General features: G+C 40.2%; 1 protein-coding gene across 2 annotated transcripts in view; it reads left to right on the top strand.

The window, feature by feature from the left end:
• The first annotated feature begins 1,386 nt into the window (after positions 1–1,386).
• LOC126183650 (zinc finger protein ZFP2-like) overlaps positions 1,387–22,183 on the top strand; it is a 48,993-nt gene continuing 28,196 nt past the window's right edge. The window contains exon 1 of one of the 2 annotated variants that reach the window (XM_049925793.1): positions 1,387–1,773. In XM_049925793.1, the coding sequence (XP_049781750.1) occupies positions 1,772–1,773 (2 nt within the window). In that variant the 5' untranslated portion in view covers positions 1,387–1,771. The remainder of the gene's footprint in view (positions 1,774–22,183) is intronic. The other variant, XM_049925795.1, reaches the window with a different exon arrangement.

Here is a 22,183-nt window from a genome sequence, read left to right on the forward strand (position 1 = left end):
TTTGTCAGGAAATATAAATATACAAAACCATTGAAAAGTATACCATACAAGTCACTGACATTGTAAACATATGAAAGGGTGTGAGGGCAGAGGGGTAGAAGAACACACTCACACAAGTGTGCACTCTATTAACAAGGACCAGAGAAGAAAACAACAAGTAATCTATTGAAGTATGTGGAACTTAAATCGTTAAACTGTTAAATACAGCCGCGCGGGATTAGCCGAGTGGTCTCAGGTGCTGCAGTCATGGACTGTGCGGCTGGTCCCGGTGGAGGTTCGAGACCTCTCTCGGGCATGGGTGTGTGTATATGTCCTTAGGATAATTTAGGTTAAGTAGAGTGTAATCTTAGGGACTGATGACCTTAGCAGTTAAGCCTCGTAAGATTTCACACACATTTGAACATTTTTTTGTTGTTGTTGTTGAATACAGTGGGAGATCCCTGTTGTTTTCTTCTCATTTATATGAGCACAACGATAAAAATAGTCCTTGTCTGTGGACTAATCATATTTATGCATGGATCCCCCTTTCCTCATGGATGACTTACTTGTTAGTCATGTTGATAACGAGGAAGAGCTTTTCTACTTCTCTGCATATTTTCATTTCTTCGCATTTTTTCGTGCCAGTATTTTTTATGTTCTTTGCGGACTTGTAAAGTGTATGGAATTACAGCTAAGAGCTGCAGTAAAATTCAGTAATGGGAAATTTTCATAATATCACAATGTATGTGTATGTAAACCAATCACTACATTTACATGCAACACATCTTCCGGAAGACGAAAACCTAATTTCTAAACCGTTTTTGCTCTCGTGTTTACATGTTGAGCTCTGAAGCGGATTTACTAGCCCAGTTAAATATGGCGCCTGGAAAACAGCTGTTACAGTTTCTGATTTAGTCAGCACAATCGCTATTCCTCTTCAGTCAGACGAGGTGTGAATAGCTACAGCCTAATATTTCTACTTGTCCGTCACTGTAAAAAAAATCCACTGGGTTCATATTAACCGAATTTTTTTAAAAACAAGACGAAACCTGACAGCCCAAGCACATTTCAAAGCCGGTTGCGTTTACATAGGAGCGAAAATCGTTTGCGGAACTGGAAAACCGGCAACTACAAGCGGATTTCCAGAATCGATTTTGAAGTGTTAACATGACCACCCAGGATCGGTATTGGGAAATTGGTTTACGAAATCCGGTTTTGGGAGCCCCATGTAAACCAGTTGACTCTACAATGACACACAGGACCATCTTGCGGCCGTCTTCAAACAAATCACATCGACATCGTGCCTCTTTCGACTTAGGTGCCTTGTTGGAATATATCGACGCTTGCAGCAGAAATGCATGGGCTATCGATATCCACTGTGTATATTGTATAGTGCTTCCTAATGGCGGTTGTAGGTTGATTGTTTTCATGAAACGCTGAACGTTTATATACATACAATGTTAGTAAAGTTTTTTCATGTAAACAATCTAAATAACGGAGTCACTTTAAGTGATGTTTACTACGCGGATGTTTCAGCCTATGAATAAAATATACTCGTGAATCACAAATACACAAGGGAATAAACGCCATAACGTTGTTTAACAAGTGCTGAATTATAAATAAACACTAAAAGCTATGCATGGTATAGCCAACCCTTATTGCTTTAATGAGTATTCCCGTATGTTGAGTGAGAGAGTGCAGCTTACAACTTATTTAAGTGCAGACGCTAATCGTCGGAAAGATGCGGCATACTAAAGTTGTTCGGTGACTTACTGGAGTTTTACATTGCCACATGTAAGTGCATAGTTCTTTTACATAACATCGTCATTTTCATATAGTATGAAGAGCGAGGATTCGAATTTGATGACGGCTCACGAAATCTTTCGGCACCATACTGCCAGATATACATTTCTGTTTATTTGTTTTTAATTTGACAGGGACGCTGTCTAAGTTGTATTCTTGAAATAGCAACAATGAACATTCTTTTGATGAAATAATCTGCCGCATTGTTAAAAGAAAACAGCCAGCAAAGTATTAGTGGGTTGTGTTATACGTTTTCTCAAAAGTAGTAGCATGGTGGAGGGTACTGCATGAGTTGTGACCTGTCAAGTTTACCCCATTTTTTAGCATACTATATCCCTTTCTTGTATTGTTGTTGTTTTCTTGTATCTGTTTGGAGGAATATCGAACGCTGTTATTCATTAAATCAATGCAACAGATATATGTCTTTGTTTTATCACCTCTGCATATGTATTTAAAGGATATAACCATAATTCGCAGTCACACGACATTAATGAATTTAAGGAAGCTGAACAAGTAGGGGGAAAACACGGACATAAATTACAAAAAGAAATCGACTTGTTATGTTGTGATTTTTTCCCAAACCTTAAAGACAGATGTTTCCTAAAAGATGAGATTTTTTAAGGCTTTGACATTAATTTTCGTAATAAAATAAATGAAAGGTATGCACACATGTGTACGTGGGTAATTTAGAGCTCTGTTTAGCAAACATCCTATTTCTCTTGGATGGAGTGACATGCATGTAGATAAAATATTAACAACGAAATTTGAATGCATTTTATGTTCTGAACTTATTATAGTTGAAATATAGTAAAAATTTGTACTAGTTTTCAAAAATATTTTCAGTGAGAAATTATTGTTTAAATCAGTCCTCATGTTCCCACACTTTTTTTTTCTTTTTTTTTCCCTCCAGATATCAGCAGTTTGGTTTGAACACTGCAAATGATCAGCCTCTGTGATTTCATTTAATTATAAAATTAAGAATTTAAAATGAATAAAAGACATCCCAATAAAATCTTTGCTCCATCAGATTCTTGTGTTTTTTTTTTTTTAATTTCTGTGTTTTATTTTATTTTTATCTTTCAAAATTTGCCATTCTGACTTATTATAGGGTGGTTATTATACTTGGATTTTTATCTCTCTCAGATAAGAACAGGGTGTGAACTTACTGAAAGAATTATCAGGTAATTTTGCCTATGTGGGTTAGAGAAACTATGGAAAACGTTTTCCTGAAAGGAAGACATGATTTTAGTACCCTAAACATTCTGTCATCACTATCATTTTTACGAAATGTAAGGTGGACATTTACTCTGCTCTTTCCCCCTCTCATCCCCCCCCCCCTCTTCCACCGTTTTATGTAGTACAAAGCATGACATAGAATAAGTTTTTAGTGCTGTTGTGTTAAATCTACTGACTCTTAGTATCTACTGACTTCTTAGTATCGTTCGTACTATTGGTGATAAGCTGCAAACTTTTACTAGCCTGTCTCACAACCCAGATCTATAGTGGAAACATTTCTGTAAGTACTTGCAGCAAGTTTCTGAAATTAACTTCGCAAAGCAACTTGCGGAAGTTAAACAGTCACAAGTTTTTATGCTAGTCTAAGCACTTGCACAAGTTACTTGCTAGTGAATACACACCTTAACGTTCAGCTCTTTGAGGCCTCGATTTCTATGGTTGATGTATGAGGTTACTCAGTTTAACATCTTCTGGGTGTAATGCAATAACATTTTCCCTGTATAAACCATACTTGAGAACATGCCGTATTGGATAAGTATGAGGAAAGAAATCTGATATAGTCTTGTTGGAGAATCAACCTGCCATTTACCTGAGATAATTTTGGGAAATCACAGATACAAACATATATATATTAGGATTGTTATATTGGATTTGAACCCATTCCTCTCAAATATAAATCAAATGTCTTAAAAGTAGTACCTCCTCACTCAACATCATATTTTGCAATCACGTTAGTTGCCTCCTCCGGTCTCATCCCTTTTCATTTTTTCCTCTGATGTTCTCTATTTCCACCAGTGCTTCCCCATTTTTACCAGTGCTTCTAATTCATGTGTCTGCTGATCACTGCTTTTCTTTGTATATTCGCACCTCACTTTCTCTCCTTTTGATCCTTGTTCACTCTGACCTGATCACTGTATTCCTTTCATCTGCCATCGTATTTGGCATCAGTTGCCACCAGGTCTTACTGTGTTAACTGTATTCATTCTGAATCATAAAGCTATATATTCCTCTTACAAACTTTTGTGAGAGAGAAAATTGTATCATACTCTACCTGCTTCAAATTTTGTTTTGACCATTTGAAATATCATAGATTTAGACATTTTCAACGCAATCAGTTTGTTACTTGCCTCCTCCTCTCCCCCTCTCAATCTGCACTGGACATTTGAAGGCCACTGTAACCCAAGTCTGTAAGGAAACATAGTGGTATGTTTCTTCTGTGATCTCTCCTACATTAACATCTGGTACCACACTTTTATATTTTATTGTGGGAAGAGTTTTGATTATTGTTATTTTTTTTATTTTCATTATTTTTCCCCTACATGGTGTAGTGTGGTGTGGCCTTTGTATTCTTGATGTTGTCTTTATCTACAACATACCATTTATAGGATGTAGCTTATAATTGATCATGAGCTTTTCAGGCTTACTCACTGCAATATGAAATTAAAGATAAAGTATTTGAGGATTCATATACTTAGATATGGATGTAGGTTTATGTTCCTGCCAGGCAGTAATATTGTATTCAACCTTTCAGATAGAGTGCATTGTAAGTAGCCAATTTTTTTCTGTACACAGTGATGATGTTCCATTGATGCACACTTGTTTACATATAGCAGTGCTTTTAAATGATAAATTTCATTTTAGAAGTGTTCAGTGCCATTCCACACTTTTCACAGGCATTTGTAATCCATATTCATTATCAGCATCAGAATGTTGTCATCAGCATACCTGAGATTATTACAGTCTTATTGAGATCTTCCACTGTTCCTCTGTTTATTTCTTTGGAATATGTGTGTGGAATAATAAAAGAGAGTATTGACGACTTTGAAATGTTGCTTGACATATCCAGAATGTCATTCATTGCAGCCAGAATTGCTCGACTAATGCTCTGCTTTAACAGTTGGTATTTGTTGTCAGTAAAGGATAGCAACAATCTGCATATTATTCTCACATCTGAATTAGGCTTGTAACTGTAAACTGCTATTTATGTTGTATTGTGTTAGGCCCTTTACAGAATCAAAAAAACAACCAAAGACAGCTTGGTTAATTCTTGTGTATCTTTTTGCCATTACTTGAATGCTTCAAAGTACTTTGCTCCCAAAACCCATGTGAAATACGAAATGTGTGTATTTTATATTTTTCTTCAAGTTACATACACTGAGGTGAGAGAAGTCTCGCGATACCTCGTAATATTGTGTCAGACGTTTTTGCCCAGCGTAGTGCAGCAATTTCATGTGGCATGGACTCGACAAGTTGTTGAAACTCCTCTGCAGAAATATTGAGCTTTGCTGCTGCTATAGCGAAAGTGTTGCCAGTGCTGGATTATGTGGATGGACTGATGTCTCTGTTATGTCCCATAAATATTCTATGGAGTCATGTTAGATAATGTGTGTGGCTAAATCATTCACTTGAACTGTCCAGAATGTCCTCAATCCAATCACAAACAATTATGGCCCAGTGACATGGCATCATTGTTTGGGAACATGAAGTCCATGAAAGGTCTCAAAGTAGCTGAACATAACCATTTCCAGTCAAAGATCAGTTCAGTTGGACCAGAGGACCCAGTCCAATCCATGTAAAAACACACCACACCATTATGGAGCCACCACAGGTTTGCACAGTGCTGTGTTAATGAATTGCGTCCATGGCTTCGCGGGGTCTGCCCCACGTGTGAATCTTGCTGTCAGCTCTTACCAACTGAAATCCAGACTCATATGTGCAGGCCACTGTTTTCCAGTCATCCAGGGCTACCAATATGCTCACAATCCCAGGACAGGTGCTGCAGGTGATTTTATACTGTTAGCAAAGGCACTTGCATCACACGTCTGCTGCCATAGCCCATTAACGTCATATTTCACTTCGCTGTTTTAATGGATACATTTGTTGTACATCCCACATTGCTTTCTGTGGTTATTTCAGTGTTGCTTGTCTATTAACACTGACAACTGTACGGAAGCATCATTAAGTAAACGCTATCAGCGACTGCGTTGTCCGTGGTGAGAGATAATACCTGTAACTATGGACCTCGGAATAAAAAATTCTCTAATGATTTCCAAAATGGAATGTCTCATGCATCTATATCCAACCACTATTCTGTGTTCAGAGGCTGTTGATTCTTATCATGCAGCCAGAATCACATTGGAAACTTTCTCACATGAATCATCTGAGTACAAATTATAGCTCTGCCAATGCACAACCCTTTTATATCTAGTGTACATGATTCTACCACCATCTGTATATGTGCATATTGCTATCCCATGACTTTTGTCACTTCAGTGTGTTGTAGTGTAGTAGCTTCATGCTAATGGCAGTGCTGATGGCAATGTAGCATGATCACAACATCAAAAGGACCATTGAAGAGTTACAAGTAATGTAAAACCATTCACCATAGACAGTAGCTAGCTGCGTACGATTAGCAACCACAGAACTTTGTTTCTACAGAGTATTTACATTAGTTGCATCATCATGTGCTTCTAAAATAAGCACTGTCCAGCCATCTAGGTTTACATTTTCCATTATTTCCCTAAATTAATTAAATTGAATGGTTACTTTGAAAACAATACTGTTAATTTCCTTCCTCTTTCGTGTCCTATAGAAATATTCTTTCTCCCCTTCTGTGTACATTAGTGATTTTGAATCCCTAATTGCTGTCTGTGTGTTCTATACACCATGATTACGTGCTATTATTTCATAGGGTAAGTGCAGCAAAGATATTTTAGATTGTTGCTCGTTTTTCATAGCTTACTCTTCCCCCCCCCCCTTTTCTCTCTCTCTCTCTCTCTCTCTCTCTCTCTCTCTCTGTGTGTGTGTGTGTGTGTGTGTGTGTGTGTGTGTCGCGTGCGCACTTGTAAGAGCTATATGGTCATTTGGTCAGACGTAAAAGTAGTGCACAGAAGCTCAGTACTCTTTAAGCACATTAGTTTTTTAGTGCCTGTTAGCAGTAAGTGTCAAACTGTATTTCAGTTCTGTACATCCTTAGGTCAGATTGGATGGCTCTTGGTCTTTTTAATACAAGTAGTGAGTTGTACTTTGTTGTGAAAGTTGCTTAGGGGCAGTAAGTTTCAAGCTGCTGTTCTCGGCTGCATCAGTGATGTCTGTGCTTCCTCACATGCCGCCTGGGAGCACTTGACACTATAGTGACATCTTACAGTCCTATAGTGCACATCACCTCAAAGAGCAGTGGTTCCTAACCTGGGGTAATTACCCCTAAGGGGTAAAATGGAATTACCTGAGGGATAAAACAAAAGGGTTCAATTGTATTTTGACCACAAAACTAAATTATTTGTAATGGATCAGTATTTCATAAGATTTTAATACTAATTGTGAAAGTTATCAATAATTACATCTTTAATATCAAATACTAGTATTAATACATGAGATACAGTGATGGAGGTTACAGCTTGTGAAACAAATGTATGAACATATTCCTTACATAATCCACCCACTACACACATACTTTCTACCATATGCCTATGACAGTAAAATAATTGTGCCATATGTATCACATATGCTTACATATCTCATGAAAATGTCTTCTCCGAGTTGTAAGTAATTCCCACAATAGACCAGAAATTAATTCATTATTCACTTTGCAACAATAAACAGGCTGATTGACAGCACAGCACTATGGTAACTATGTAATTGCTACCACACTACCACTGTGTTTGCACATTATTATTATTATTAATGTGTAGACCAGAAGAGGACCATGTGAAGCACCCACTTAAGGTGATATTTTCTTAAGTGCCACAGTTCTTCTTATGTGCCACAGTTCTTTCATCTTCTTACTATGCATTTTCTTTCTTTAATCCAGCCAGGTTGTTCCTGACTCGAATTTCTTGACCTCTTGGCTCACTTTCCACTTGAGTACTTTGTGCCTGAATGTTTGTCTGTCATGTATATCTGATTCTGTTATTGCACCATCCTTCAGATCTCTCCTGACTTCAGTAATCCACTTCATGTTTTTGATGCTTTCTGTATACTCAAATATATGTTTAATTTGTCAGGTGTCTGGCATTCTCTTGATATGCCCATAAAATTTCAGTCAGCATTTCTTCATGTCACATATTATCTTAGATATCTGTTTGGGTTCTTGTTTCCTTCACCATCTGTAGTCTCCTTCCAACTTATTGGGCCCTAGGATTTTTCTGCTGACTCCACTCTCAGGTTCCTTGATATTTCCTAGTGCACTTTTCCACTCCAGGATGGATGTTTCTGGTGTGTTTCAGTTTCTGGCATGATGACAGTGTTGTAATGTCTCACTTTTGCATTATGTAATAGGCATGATGTAGATGTTTCCATTCCTCAAGAATGCTCTACTCGATCTTTTGATTTCTTTGTTCTTCAGTTTCCTTCTGTACCCCATTTGCCCATTATCTGACCTTTTAAGCCTTCACCAGTGAATGCCAGACAGCCAGTATCTGGGGGTGGGGGGTACTAGCTAATATCTGATCTCACTCATGGGTTGGGAACCACTGTCATATAGTGTTTCTAAGTGTAGGGCGAGAAAGTGTGTGCAATAGGGAGTTATGGAGAGGATGAGGTTTGTTTATGTATGGTGACATGTTGATACTCCTTACAAATTGTTGCTGCAGACAGCAGTGAATGAAAATGTATGAGCACTAAAGGCTACAGTCTGGAGGAGAGCAGTTATTTACGTCCATTGTCACTCATGGCAGTGCACTTGAAACAAGACTAAATCTCACTGGCTGCCCTTAGCAGAATAGGTTGCAGAGAATGGTTCAAAATTGGGCCTTCTTGTGACACAATACTGATTTTAAAAGGGATGGATTGCTATTATCTGTGAGTGATTGGTGGACTGTGCAGAAATTGTATGTCTCCGGGCTAAAGGTTAATTTGGGCACCTGTCACTTAGTTGTGCCCATACACCTTAAAAACGGCTATGAGACAGTGGCTGTTGCTGATAAGGTACCTAAAACAGCAGGAGTCACCTCACCTCTTTGGAACTAGGTCCAGTCTTTCTGCAAGGCTTGGACTTGCATTGAGCAAGGAATTTCTCACTATTGGGAGCTCAGTTGTGAGGCAGGTAATGCATCCCCTCTGGGAAATAACAGTCAAATCAGGAAAAGTTCAGCTCTCATACAGTATGTTCCTGACAGATCATGTTCTGAATATGGAGGAGTCTCTGGTTACAGGTATTGAACCCAGAGGATACAGCCAGCCACAAGTTATGGCTCATATTGGCAGCAGTGAGACCTATTGCCTGGCTTCAGAGGATACTGTCAGTTCCTTTCAGCAATTGGAAGTAGTAGTAAAGAAGGCTGCTTACACTCATGGGGTGGAGGCACAGTTTGCAATTTATTGTACCATTCCACACACCGACTGCAGTCCCCCAGTTCGTATCTCAGTGGGAAGCTTAAACCAGAGGCACAACAAAATCTGTAACAAATACATGTTTCTTGACATTCACTGTTAGATAGAGCCATATTAGCTTGTACAGATTAGGCATTAAGTCATTCACTTCATACAAGAAGCAATTATTAAAAGCAACAGAGTAAGTGTGGCATGCACATGAATATTTTTTAGGTCAGGGAAACCCCCTTTGAAGGCTCGACAAACAGTTTGTACATCACAGAACTCTAAATGTGTCACCTGTGTTTGTTATGGAGCAATACACACCCTTGCGGATCAAAAGAAGTAAATGTTAACCCTATATTTGCTAACTGCAAAAACATTCAGGGTAAGATCATAGAATTACTCCCATTTTTTGATGGTACTAGTGTGCTTATAAAGCTTAGAATAAAAAGGTAGCTTGACACAAAAATAAATGACAGTAAATTCTTAAATTTTGAATGGCATTTATGTTGGGAAAGTAGATTGGTCTCCAATTGTGGTGCTGCATTTATCAATGGAAAAAGTCTCACTTATGTGTAAGGGGATAAATCCATACTGGGAATGCCGAATAATCTGGATGAAGATAAGCATCATAAGTGGTCCAAAAATAGAGTGTCCAATCCATCTGTCAAATGCCTCAGTGTAGATCACTGCAAGATGTGAAGATATGGTGGAAGAGAGTTGATGAGGTCCTGGAAAGTACCAACAGGGATGTGGAGCCATGCCGACTCCAGTGGTTTCTCAGTTGAAGATCCATGGTGTGACAAGCCTGATTGAGGTTGTCCCACAGATTCTCGATTGGGTTTAAATCCAAGGAGTTTTGTAAACTCATCCTGGCGCTCCTTGAACCACACACATACACTGCAAACTATGTGGCACATTGCATTGTTCTGCTGGTAGATGCCATCATGCTGAGGAAAAACAAATTGCATGGTTCCCAAGGATAGGTGCATACTTGTGTTGATCCATTGTGCCTTCCAGAATAACAAGATCACCCATGGAATGCCACAGAAATATTCCCCAGACCATAATTCTCCTCCCTCCAGCGGACCCTTCTGACAGTTGTTGCGGGATGTTTGCTTTCAGATGTTTCATGCCGTACAGTCCAATGACCATCTGTCCGATGGAGCACAAAACATGATTCATCTGAAAAGGCCACCAGCCACCACTCAGTGGACATCCAGTTGTGGTATCGACATCCAATTTCCAGCCTTTGTCGCCAATGAACGGCAGTCAGCATGGGTGCATAGACCACGTGTTTGCTACAGAGGCCCATACACAGCAATGGTCATTGAGGAGACACTCATGGTAGTCCTCTGGTTCTTCTGGGTGGTCAGCTGGTTAACTGTTGCATGTCTATTCACCCATACACATCACCACAGCAGTCGTTCACCTGTCATCTGTTATCTGTGGCGCACCACAGTTGTCTCAGCATCAGTTTCTGATAGCACCATTTCACCATGCACGGTATACTTTAACCACGGTGGCATGCAAAAAGTTTACAAACTTAGCCATTTCAGAAAAGCTTCCACACATTGCACAAAAGTCTATGATAAAGCCCTTTTGGACATCTGATGAAATGTTCCGTTTTCACATTACAATGATATGCGCACTGTTTGCTGGCCCCCTCCCCTCTCACCTCCCCAGGCCCCTCCCCGACACACTTTATATACCCTCCACTGCTAATGCTGCCACTTGCCATCTGTGCATAGTTATTGCACATTGACGTAAAACATAGGTGGTGGTCACATTAATGTAACTAGACCGTGTGTTAACCAGACATCGCATTGCCAACCGCATAAGTTTCAACGCTGCAGATAAAGCTGGGAAATATTGCTTGTAATGGCTTGGTCATGTTATTGTAATAACAAGAGATTTCAGTTTGTCAGCTGTGTGTATATGTGAAAAATGTCAAGTTACACTGTGATTTGGAATCCACATTAAACTGTAGGTTCCCCTCTAACTGGGCTTCTTAGTCAGGAGAAAGGGAAGGGCATACCAATGAATCTTCCTGGCATATTAAAACTGTGTGCCGGACCGAGACTCGAACTCAGGACCTTTGCCTTTCATGGGCAAGTGCTCTACCATCTGAGCTATCCAAGCACAACTCACGACCTGTCCTCACAGCCTCAATTCTGCCAGTACCTCAGTACGTCTCCTACCTTCCAAACTTCACAGACGCTCTTCTGTGAACCTCGCAGAACTAGCACTTGTGGAAGAAAGGATATTGCGGAGACATGGCTTAGCCACAACCTGGAGGATGTTTCTAGAAAGAGAATTTCACTCTGCAGCGGAGTGTGCCCTGATATGTAACATCCAGGCTGATTAACACTCTGTGCTGGATCGAGACTCAAACTTGGGACCTTCACCTTTCGCGGGCAAATGCTCTACCATCTGAGCTACCCAAGCACGACCCATGACCTGTTCTTAAAGCCTCAATTCTGCCAGTACCTCATCTCCTACCTTCCAAACTTCACAGAAGCTCTTCTGTGAACCTTGCAGAGGTAGGAGACAAGGTACAGGCAGAATTTAGGCTGTGAGGACAGGTCGCAAGTCGTGCTTGGATAGCTCAGATGGTAGAGCACTTGCCCGTGAAAGGCAGAGGTCCTGAGTTCGAGTCTTGGTTCGGCACACAGTCTTAATCTGCTAGGATGTTTCATATCAGTGCACACTCTGCTGCAGACTGAAAATCTGGAAACATCCCCGAGGTTTTGGCTAATCCATGTCTCTGCAATATCCTTTCTTCCATGAGTGCTAGTTCTGCAAGGTTTGCAGAAGAGCTTCTGTGAAGTCTGGAAGGTAGGAGATGAGGTACTGGCAGAATTGAGGCTTTAAGAACAGGTCATGGGTCGTGCTTGGGTAGCTCAGATGGTAGAGCATTTGCCCGCGAAAGGTGAAGGTCCCAAGTTTGAGTCTCGATCCAGCACAGAGTGTTAATCAGCCTGGATGTTACATATCAGGGCACACTCCGCTGCAGAGTGAAATTCTCTTTCTAGAAACATCCTCCAGGCTGTGGCTAAGCCATGTCTCCGCAATATCCTTTCTTCCACAAGTGCTAGTTCTGCGAGGTTCACAGAAGAGCTTCTGTGAAGTTTGGAAGGTAGGAGATGCGGTACTGGCAGAATTGAGGCTGTGATGACGCGTCGTGAGCTGTGCTTGGATAGCTCAGATGGTAGAGTACTTGCCCGCGAAAAGCGAAGGTCCCAAGTTCGAGTCTCTGTCTGGCATACAGTTTTAATCAGCCAGGAAGTTTCATATCAGCGTGCACTCCACTGCAGAGTGAAAATCTCATTCAACTGCATACCACTTCTAAGTTGGTCATGTCTAGTAAGGTATCCATTGTTCAAAGAAGCCTTTGGGTTGAAGACAGTTTTACCCTACTTCTAAGACTGGAAGGCGTACATTTAAAGTGGGTGGCAGAGACAAAGATTCATGCATCATTGCGGTAAACTTGTTTCAAGAATATTATATTCACTATTTGTGATACTAACTTATCAGATTTGGTAGCAAGATACTTGCTAAAACAATCAATTTAGTGAATGTTGAGACAAGGGTCGAGAACTAAAAGACTATTATAACATCAATGATCACTGGTTTTGAATGGAAAGTTAGTGAAAATAGAAGATATTTCTGCTTAACAATTGCCGCAAGGGAAGGTTACAAACTAGCTGATCAGCAAATGCTGAAGTCTGTGTAGAAGAATGTAGAAGATCTACAGCAAAAATTCATAAATATTCTTTGCCATATGCTAAATAATTTCATAATCTGGAAGATAGTGAGTGGGTGGAGTGATCATTGTTCATTAAGACACTTGTGACTGCAGAAGAATAGTGTTTATGGCAGATTTCAAGGAAGCAGAATCCTTGTTGACAAATGAATACTTGACAAAGAAAATACAAACAAGTTCAGCTACATAAATAGTGTTCAATAAATTTGAAAGCAAGATCCTGCCTGCCAAAGTTTCAAAACACCATAAAAGTTATTTTATCCATGTTGGATCTTGTTGAACTCTGTGGCTGTATTCAATTACGGATTGTTGATGGAGAACACGACCAATAACAAACACATTTAAAAAGCTTTAGCGTACTGCCAGAAAGGGCTTCGTGTTATCATACCCATTTTCAGAAGGGTTTTGTAACAGTATTATATTTGTCACTAGTATGTTGTCTGCCCCCATACTGCATAAGAATATTTGAGTAGCTAGTGCCACCTATATGGTGTTAATGTGTATGCAGTTGATAACAAGTAAAGTGAATTGTACGCACTTACATTTGTTCTGTTGAATGGCATTTTGTCTCGTTTTGATCCTTTTTGCGTATTGTAATTCAACCATGAAATAGATCACTTATAAAAACTCCTCTCTGACCAGTTATTGAGTATTATTTGCCAGTTTGTGACTCTAATGAAACTGTATTAAATGAACAGAGAGAGAGGAGATGATCTTGTGTTTGTTTATCAGTGAGAGGGTGTTGCAGAAGTGTTTGGCAAATTCTAGTTAGAGATGCTACAATAAAGGAGATGTACTTGTGGAGAGCTTTACTCTGAAAGTTCCAAGAGCCTATGTTCCAATATTAGTCAAGAAAAGTGTTACTTCCTCCAGTATACATCTAGTGTTGGCCACAAGGTTAAAATTGGAAAATTCAGCCATATACAAAGGAGTATCAACAATGGATCTTCCCAGTCTGCAAATCAAGTCAGAAATGAAAAAGTTGACAAAATTATTGTGGTCCACTTTCAGCTCTCTGCCATAGACTGCACAGTGCTTTGTAGAATGCAGATGTTCATGTAGGTGTATGGGGGTATTCTTTGCTAGCTTCCATCGGAACAAAAACGAAATTAATAGGGAAAAATACAAAATTTGGTGATTCAAATAATGGTTTGGAGGAGTCCGTGAAAATTTAAGTTGACCAAACTTTTAAAAACTTACAACTCCAGTGTTAAAATATTGATATGTTGCTTTGATTGTAAATAAAACATAAACAGAATTGAATAATGTGATATCGAGGCAAACCCATGTTGTTGATACAGCAAATAAAGTTATGTTGAGGGAGAAAAGCAAACTGTATCCTGTTGGTCTCACCACTTCTACCAGTGTCATTCTTTATGAAGCAATGTGGTGTTCTAACCATAGTTATTGTTGATCACTTAAGAGAAATGTTGTATGTTTTCTCTTCTTAGGGAATAATAGTGGTAAGAGCTTTTCTAGATTAGTTACAGGTTCCACAGATCATTTGTAGATGATATCATAATGATGTGAAGATAGTCACTTTATGAGCTATTTAATATAAATAGTATTGAAATACTTTCCTTTGCAAAACATCTTGCAGATGTGTTAATGTAAAAGTATAAAATAATTTCTAAATTAACCTCACCATTGACTGCCATAAACACACAAACATTTAGATTGTAGAAGTAAGTATATAATCCTTTTACACTACGTAATTCAGCTTCTTTTCAAATTAGGCTTTCTCATCCATAAATTCACATTACGTAAATGATTAATGGTTACAAAATTATCAACAACTTTCTGCGCTATAGTTATTTTCTGGTATTATTGTAATGGATAAAAGTGATCTTTCCAAACTGTAATTGAGGAGTGGAATGTGAAAAGCTTCTAAGTGCCAAATCACACATTTGTCAGGAGAATGAAAAAACAACGTATCTGTCTTTAATGAAAAAACAATGTATCTCTATGATATGTATCCAGGGAACTGAGAAGGTGTTGTGATACCACAGACTTATGCAGCTAACCACATCACTGCAAAAAATAATGAGACAAATTAGAAAATACATACTTTTTTTATACATACTTTATTTTACTACTGGTGCACTGACTGTTTCTAGGTGCCAGTAAGAAAGTTTTTACAAGTTTTTTCTTGCATAGAAGAAAACACCAACCAGTCACTGGTAATAATTCTACTTATTTACACGAACAGTGCCATTACTGGTTTTGAAATGACAGGTTCATCTTCAGGCAGCTGTTCATATTGTATTTGTTGTTGTTAACATTTTTTCCAACAACTAATATAAAAGACAACCAAAACATGAACATCCATCTGAAAATGAACCTGTTGCTTTGAAACTGGTAACAGTGCTATTTGTGTAAATAAGGTGTGTTATTAACAGTGGGTGGTTGCTGTTTTCTTCGCTGCAAGAATCAACTTGTTTTTTACACACAGGCACAGTCTCAAAAATGTCAGTTTTCAACAAGATAGCAGAGAATTTTTTTTTTTCACGAGTGCCATTAATACCAAAACACTGTGTTTTATTTGTGATAATATAAGCACAGAAATATAGCATTAGATTTTTAACTAATAAAACTGTAACCAACAAAAACCTATTTTCATATTTAAATTTTGGAACTTCAGGGGGAAGTACAGCTAAGCACAAAGACCATTCACCATCTACTGACGCATATTTCAAAGACTTTCTCAGTTGTTTAGCATCTGGATCAAATATAGGGATATTCAACAGAGTACTGAGAAAACAATAACACTGAAAATGCATTTTCAGAAAAAATGGCATTTAAAACAGTTTTCATTTTCACTATTTAGTTGTTTACAACATATTTCATGGGCAAAAAGTACTGTGAAACTGAAAAAAATACCAATGGGGTATATTGATGGCTGTGGGAATCTAACAAAAGTTGGAAATGGTTTCGTACCCTAGAGACCTCACCAGTTTCAGACTCTATAAGGCAGTGTAGTGGTTAAAACATTAGACCTGTATGTTGTTGTTGTTGTGGTCTTCAGTCCTGAGACTGGTTTGATGCAGCTCTCCATGCTACTCTATCCTGTGCAAGCTTCTTCATCTCCCAGTACCTACTGCAACCTACATCCTTCTGAATCTGCTTAGTGTATTCATCTCTTGGTCTCCCCCTACGATTTTTACCCTCCACGCTGCCCTCCAATACTAAATTGGTGATCCCTTGATGCCTCAGAACATGTCCTACCAACCGATCCCTTCTTCTGGTCAAGTTGTGCCACAAACTTCTCTTCTCCCCAATCCTATTCAATACCTCCTCATTAGTTACTTGATCTACCCATCTAATCTTCAGCATTCTTCTGTAGCACCACATTTCAAAAGATTCTATTCTCTTCTTGTCCAAACTATTTACCGTCCATGTTTCACTTCCATACATGGCTACACTCCATACAAATACTTTCAGAAATGACTTCCTGACACTTAAATCTATACTCGATGTTAACAAATTTCTCTTCCTCAGAAACGCTTTCCTTGCCATTGCCAGTCTACATTTTATATCCTCTCTACTTCGACCATCATCAGTTATTTTGCTCCCCAAATAGCAAAACTCCTTTACTACTTTAAGTGTCTCATTTCCTAATCTAATACCCTCAACATCACCCGACTTAATTCGACTACATTCCATTATCCTCGTTTTGCTTTTGTTGATGTTCATCTTATATCCTCCTTTCAAGACACTATCCATTTCATTCAACTGCTCTTCCAAGTCCTTTGCTGTCTCTGACAGAATTACAATGTCATCGGCGAACCTCAAAGTTTTTATTTCTTCTCCATGGATTTTAATTCCAACTCCAAATTTTTCTTTTGTTTCCTTCACTGCTTGCTCAATATACAGATTGAATAACATCGGGGATAGGCTACAACCCTGTCTCACTCCCTTCCCAACCACTGCTTCCTTTTCATGCCCCTCGACTCTTATAACTGCCATCTGGTTTCTGTACAAATTGTAAATAGCCTTTCACTCCCTGTATTTTACCCCTGCCACCTTTAGAATTTGAAAGAGAGCATTCCAGTCAACATTGTCAAAAGCTTTCTCTAAGTCTACAAATGCTAGAAACGTAGGTTTGCCTTTTCTTAATCTTTCTTCTAAGATAAGTCGTAAGGTCAGTATTGCCTCACGTGTTCCAGTATTTCTACGGAATCCAAACTGATCTTCCCCGAGGTCGGCTTCTACTAGTATTTCCATTCGTCTGTAAAGAATTCGTGTCAGTACTTTGCAGCTGTGGCTTATTAAACTGATTGTTCGGTAATTTTCACATCTGTCAACACCTGCTTTCTTTGGGATTGGAATTATTATATTCTTCTTGAAGTCTGAGGATATTTCGCCTGTTTCATACATCTTGCTCACCAGATGGTAGTGTTTTGTCAGGACTGGCTCTCCCAAGGCCATCAGTAGTTCCAATGGAATGTTGTCTACTCCGGGGGCCTTGTTTCGACTCAGGTCTTTCAGTGCTCTGTCAAACTCTTCACGCAGTATCGTATCTCCCATTTCATCTTCATCTACATCCTCTTCCATTTCCATAATATTGTCCTCAAGTGCATCGCCCTTGTATAGACCCTCTATATACTCCTTCCACCTTTCTGCTTTCCCTTCTTTGCTTAGAACTGGGTTTCCATCTGAGCTCTTGGTGTTCATACAAGTGGTTCTCTTGTCTCCAAAGGTCTCTTTAATTTTCCTGTAGGCAGTATCTATCTTACCCCTAGTGAGATAAGCCTCTACATCTTTACATTTGTCCTCTAGCCATCCCTGCTTAGCCATTTTGCACTTCCTGTCGATCTCATTTTTGAGACGTTTGTATTCCTTTTTGCCTGCTTCATTTACTGCATTTTTATATTTTCTCCTTTCATCAATTAAATTCAATATTTCTTCTGTTACCCAAGGATTTCTACTAGCCCTCGTCTTTTTACCTACTTGATCCTCTGCTGCCTTCACTACTTCATCCCTCAAAGCTACCCATTCTTCTTCTACTGTATTTCTTTCCCCCATTCCTGTCAATTGTTCCCTTATGCACTCCCTGAAACTACAACCTCTGGTTCTTTCAGTTTATCCAGGTCCCATCTCCTTAAATTCCCACCTTTTTGCAGTTTCTTCAGTTTTAATCTACAGGTCATAACCAATAGATTGTGGTCAGAGTCCATATCTGCCCCTGGAAATGTCTTACAATTTAAAACCTGGTTCCTAAATCTCTGTCTTACCATTATATAATCTATCTGATACCTTTTAGTATCTCCAGGGTTCTTCCATGTATACAACCTTCTATCATGATTCTTAAACCAAGTGTTAGCTATGATTAAGCTGTGCTCTGTGCAAAATTCTACCAGGCGGTTTTCTCTTTCATTTCTTAGCCCCAATCCATATTCACCTACTACGTTTCCTTCTCTCCCTTTTCCTACACTCGAATTCCAGTCACCCATGACTATTAAATTTTCATCTCCCTTCACTATCTGAATAATTTCTTTTATTTCATCATACATTTCCTCAATTTCTTCGTCATCTGCAGAGCTAGTTGGCATACAGTCAGAGAGAGTCCCTTTAGTCAGCCATAGTCAGTGTCAGTGTCGTCGTAACTGCCGTCTGCTTCACGTCTGCTCTGCAGCGAGCTACCTTAATTTAAGTATTAACTGTATTTTTCTTACTTGTCGCTTCTTCCGTGTGTATTTGCTTTTAGGAAGCTTTAATTGTCTGGTGCTATTAATAGTGTTCCATAGATTTCGTGTTTGTTTTGAATACAGTCAGAGAGAGTCCCTTTAGTCAGCCATAGTGCCAGTAGTGTCAGCGTCGTCGTAACTGCCGTCTGCTTCACGTCTGCTGTGCAGCGAGCTACCTTAATTTAAGTATTAACTGTATTTTTCTTACTTGTCACTTCTTCCGTGTGTATTTGCTTTTAGGGAGCTTTAATTGTCTGGTGCTATTAATAGTGTTCCATAGATTTCGTGTTTGTTTTGAATACAGTCCGAGAGAGTCCCTTTAGTCAGCCATAGTCAGTGTCAGTGTCGTCGTAACTGCCGTCTGCTTCACGTCTGCTGTGCAGCGAGCTACCTTAATTTAAGTATTAACTGTATTTTTCTTACTTGTCACTTCTTCCGTGTGTATTTGCTTTTAGGAAGCTTTAATTGTCGGGTGCTATTAATAGTGTTCCATAGATTTCGTGTTTGTTTTGAATACAGTCAGAGAGAGTCCCTTTAGTCAGCCATAGTCAGTGTCAGTGTCGTCGTAACTGCCGTCTGCTTCACGTCTGCTGTGCAGCGAGCTACCTTAATTTAAGTATTAACTGTATTTTTCTTACTTGTCACTTCTTCCGTGTGTATTTGCTTTTAGGAAGCTTTAATTGTCTGGTGCTATTAATAGTGTTCCATAGATTCGTGCTTGTTTTGAATAGTCAGAGAGAGTCCCTTCAGTCAGCCATAGTGCCAGTAGTGTCAGTGTCGTCGTAACTGCCGTCTGCTTCACGTCTGCTGTGCAGCGAGCTACCTTAATTTAAGTATTAACTGTATTTTTCTTACTTGTCACTTCTTCCGTGTGTATTTGCTTTTAGGAAGCTTTAATTGTCGGGTGCTATTAATAGTGTTCAATAGATTTCGTGTTTGTTTTGAATATAGTCAGAGAGAGTCCCTTTAGTCAACCATAGTGCCAGTAGTTCTAGTGTTTGTTTTCAATACAGTCCAGAGACAGGTAGTGCAATTTCCATTGTTTTCTACAAGAAGTGGCTAGCAACCCCAGTTTAGTGAATAAACAGCCGCCTTTAGTGAATTAGCAGTCTATTTAAAGGTTGAACAACTCTCTTCAGTAAATTGATTCCTTAGGATGGATAGGATGTGTGACTGCTGTGTACGGACGCAGGAGGAGCTGGCCACTGTTCACGAACAGCTGAGCGTGTTGATGGCCGCGGTCAGCCGTCTTCAGGCTGCTGCCTCGGAGTGTAGCGGCAGTGGGGAGTCTGGTGCGTCGCAGGGTACACCCCAGGTGTTACATGCTTCACACACTGTCCCTGCTGTCGAGACATCTTCGCGGGTACCGGGCGCGGTTGGGCCACCCTCTCCCCAAGGGGAGTGGCGGGTTCAGCGGCGTTCGTGGCGCACGAGGCGGAGGGTCAATGTGGAGGCTGGCCGTGTGGCATTGCCCGCTCTGCCTGTGAGTGGACATGTGGCTGCTCCTTCAGCAAGGTCCGAGCAGGCACACGGGGGAGGGGTTTATTAGTTATTGGGAGCTCCAACGTTAGGCGGGTGATGGAGCCCCTTAGGGAAATAGCGGGAAGGTCGGGGAAGAAGGCCAGTGATCACTCTGTCTGCTTGCCGGGGGGCCTCATCCGAGATGTGGAGGAGGCCCTACCGGCGGCGGTAGAGAGCACTGGGTGCACCCGACTGCAAATTGTTGCTCATGTCGGCACCAATGACTCCTGCCGTCTGGGTTCAGAGGTCATCCTCAGTTCGTACAGGCGGTTGGCGGAATTGGTGAAGGCGGAAAGCCTCGCTCGCGGGGTGGAATCAGAGCTAACAATTTGTAGTATCGTTCCCAGAACCGATCGCGGTCCTCTGGTTTGGAGCCGAGTGGAAGGCTTAAACCAGAGGCTCAGACGATTCTGCGGAGATCTGGGGTGCAAATTTCTCGACCTCCGCTATCGGGTGGAGAAATGTAGGGTCCCCCTGAATAGGTCAGGCGTGCACTACACGCCGGAAGTGGCTACAAGGGTAGCGGAGTACGTGTGGAGTGCACATGGGGGTTTTTTAGGTTAGAGAATCCCCTCCCTAGGCCTGACAAGACGCCTCCTGAGACGCGGCAAGGTAGGAGTAGGCAAAATGCAACAGGGAATGTGCTAATAGTAAACTGCAGGAGCGTCTATAGAAAGGTCCCAGAACTGCTCTCATTAATAAACGGTCACAATGCCCATATAGTACTAGGGACAGAAAGTTGGCTGAAACCAGACGTAAACAGTAATGAAATCCTAAACTCAGATTGGAATGTATACCGTAGAGACAGGCTGAACAGTGAAGGGGGAGGCGTGTTTATAGCGATAAGAAGTGCAATAGTATCGAAGGAAATTGACGGAGATCCGAAATGTGAAATGATTTGGGAGAAGGTCACGGTTAAAGCAGGCTCAGACATGGTAATTGGATGTCTCTATAGGCCCCCTGGCTCAACAGCTGTCGTGGCTGAGCACCTGAAGGATAATTTGGAAAATATTTCGAGTAGATTTCCCCACCATGTTATAGTTCTGGGTGGAGATTTTAATTTGCCAGATATAGACTGGGAGACTCAAACGTTCATAACGGGTGGCAGGGACAAAGAATCCTGTGAAATTTTTTTAAGTGCTTTATCTGAAAACTACCTTGAGCAGTTAAACAGAGAACCGACTCGTGGGGATAACATATTAGACCTTCTGGTGACAAACAGACCCGAACTATTTGAAAAAGTTAACGCAGAACAGGGAATCAGCGATCATAAAGCGGTTACGGCATCGATGATTTCAGCCGTAAATAGGAGTATTAAAAAGGGTAGCAAGATTTTTCTGTTTAGAAAAAGTGACAAAAAGCAGATTTCAGAGTACCTGTTGGCTCAACACAAAAGTTTTGTCTCAAGTACAGATAGTGTTGAGGATCAGTGGACAAAGTTCAAAACCGTCGTACATTATGCGTTAGATGAGTATGTGCCAAGCAAGATCGTAAGAGATGGAAAAGAGCCACAGTGGTACAACAACCGAGTTAGAAAACTGCTGCGGAAGCAAAGGGAACTTCACAGCAAACATAAACATAGCCAAAGCCTTGCAGACAAACAAAAATTACGCGAAGCGAAATGTAGTGTGAGGAGGGCTATGCGAGAGGCGTTCAATGAATTCGAAAGTAAAGTTCTGTGTACTGACTTGGCAGAAAATCCTAAGAAATTTTGGTCTTATGTCAAAGCGGTAGGTGGATCGAAACAAAATGTCCAGACACTCTGTGACCAAAATGGTACTGAAACAGAGGATGACAGACTAAAGACCGAAATACTAAATGTCTTTTTCCAAAGTTGTTTCACAGAGGAAGATTGCACTGTAGTTCCTTCTCTAGATTG

This window comes from Schistocerca cancellata, chromosome 4 (assembly GCF_023864275.1).
Source record: "Schistocerca cancellata isolate TAMUIC-IGC-003103 chromosome 4, iqSchCanc2.1, whole genome shotgun sequence".
Lineage (NCBI taxonomy): Eukaryota > Metazoa > Arthropoda > Insecta > Orthoptera > Acrididae > Schistocerca > Schistocerca cancellata.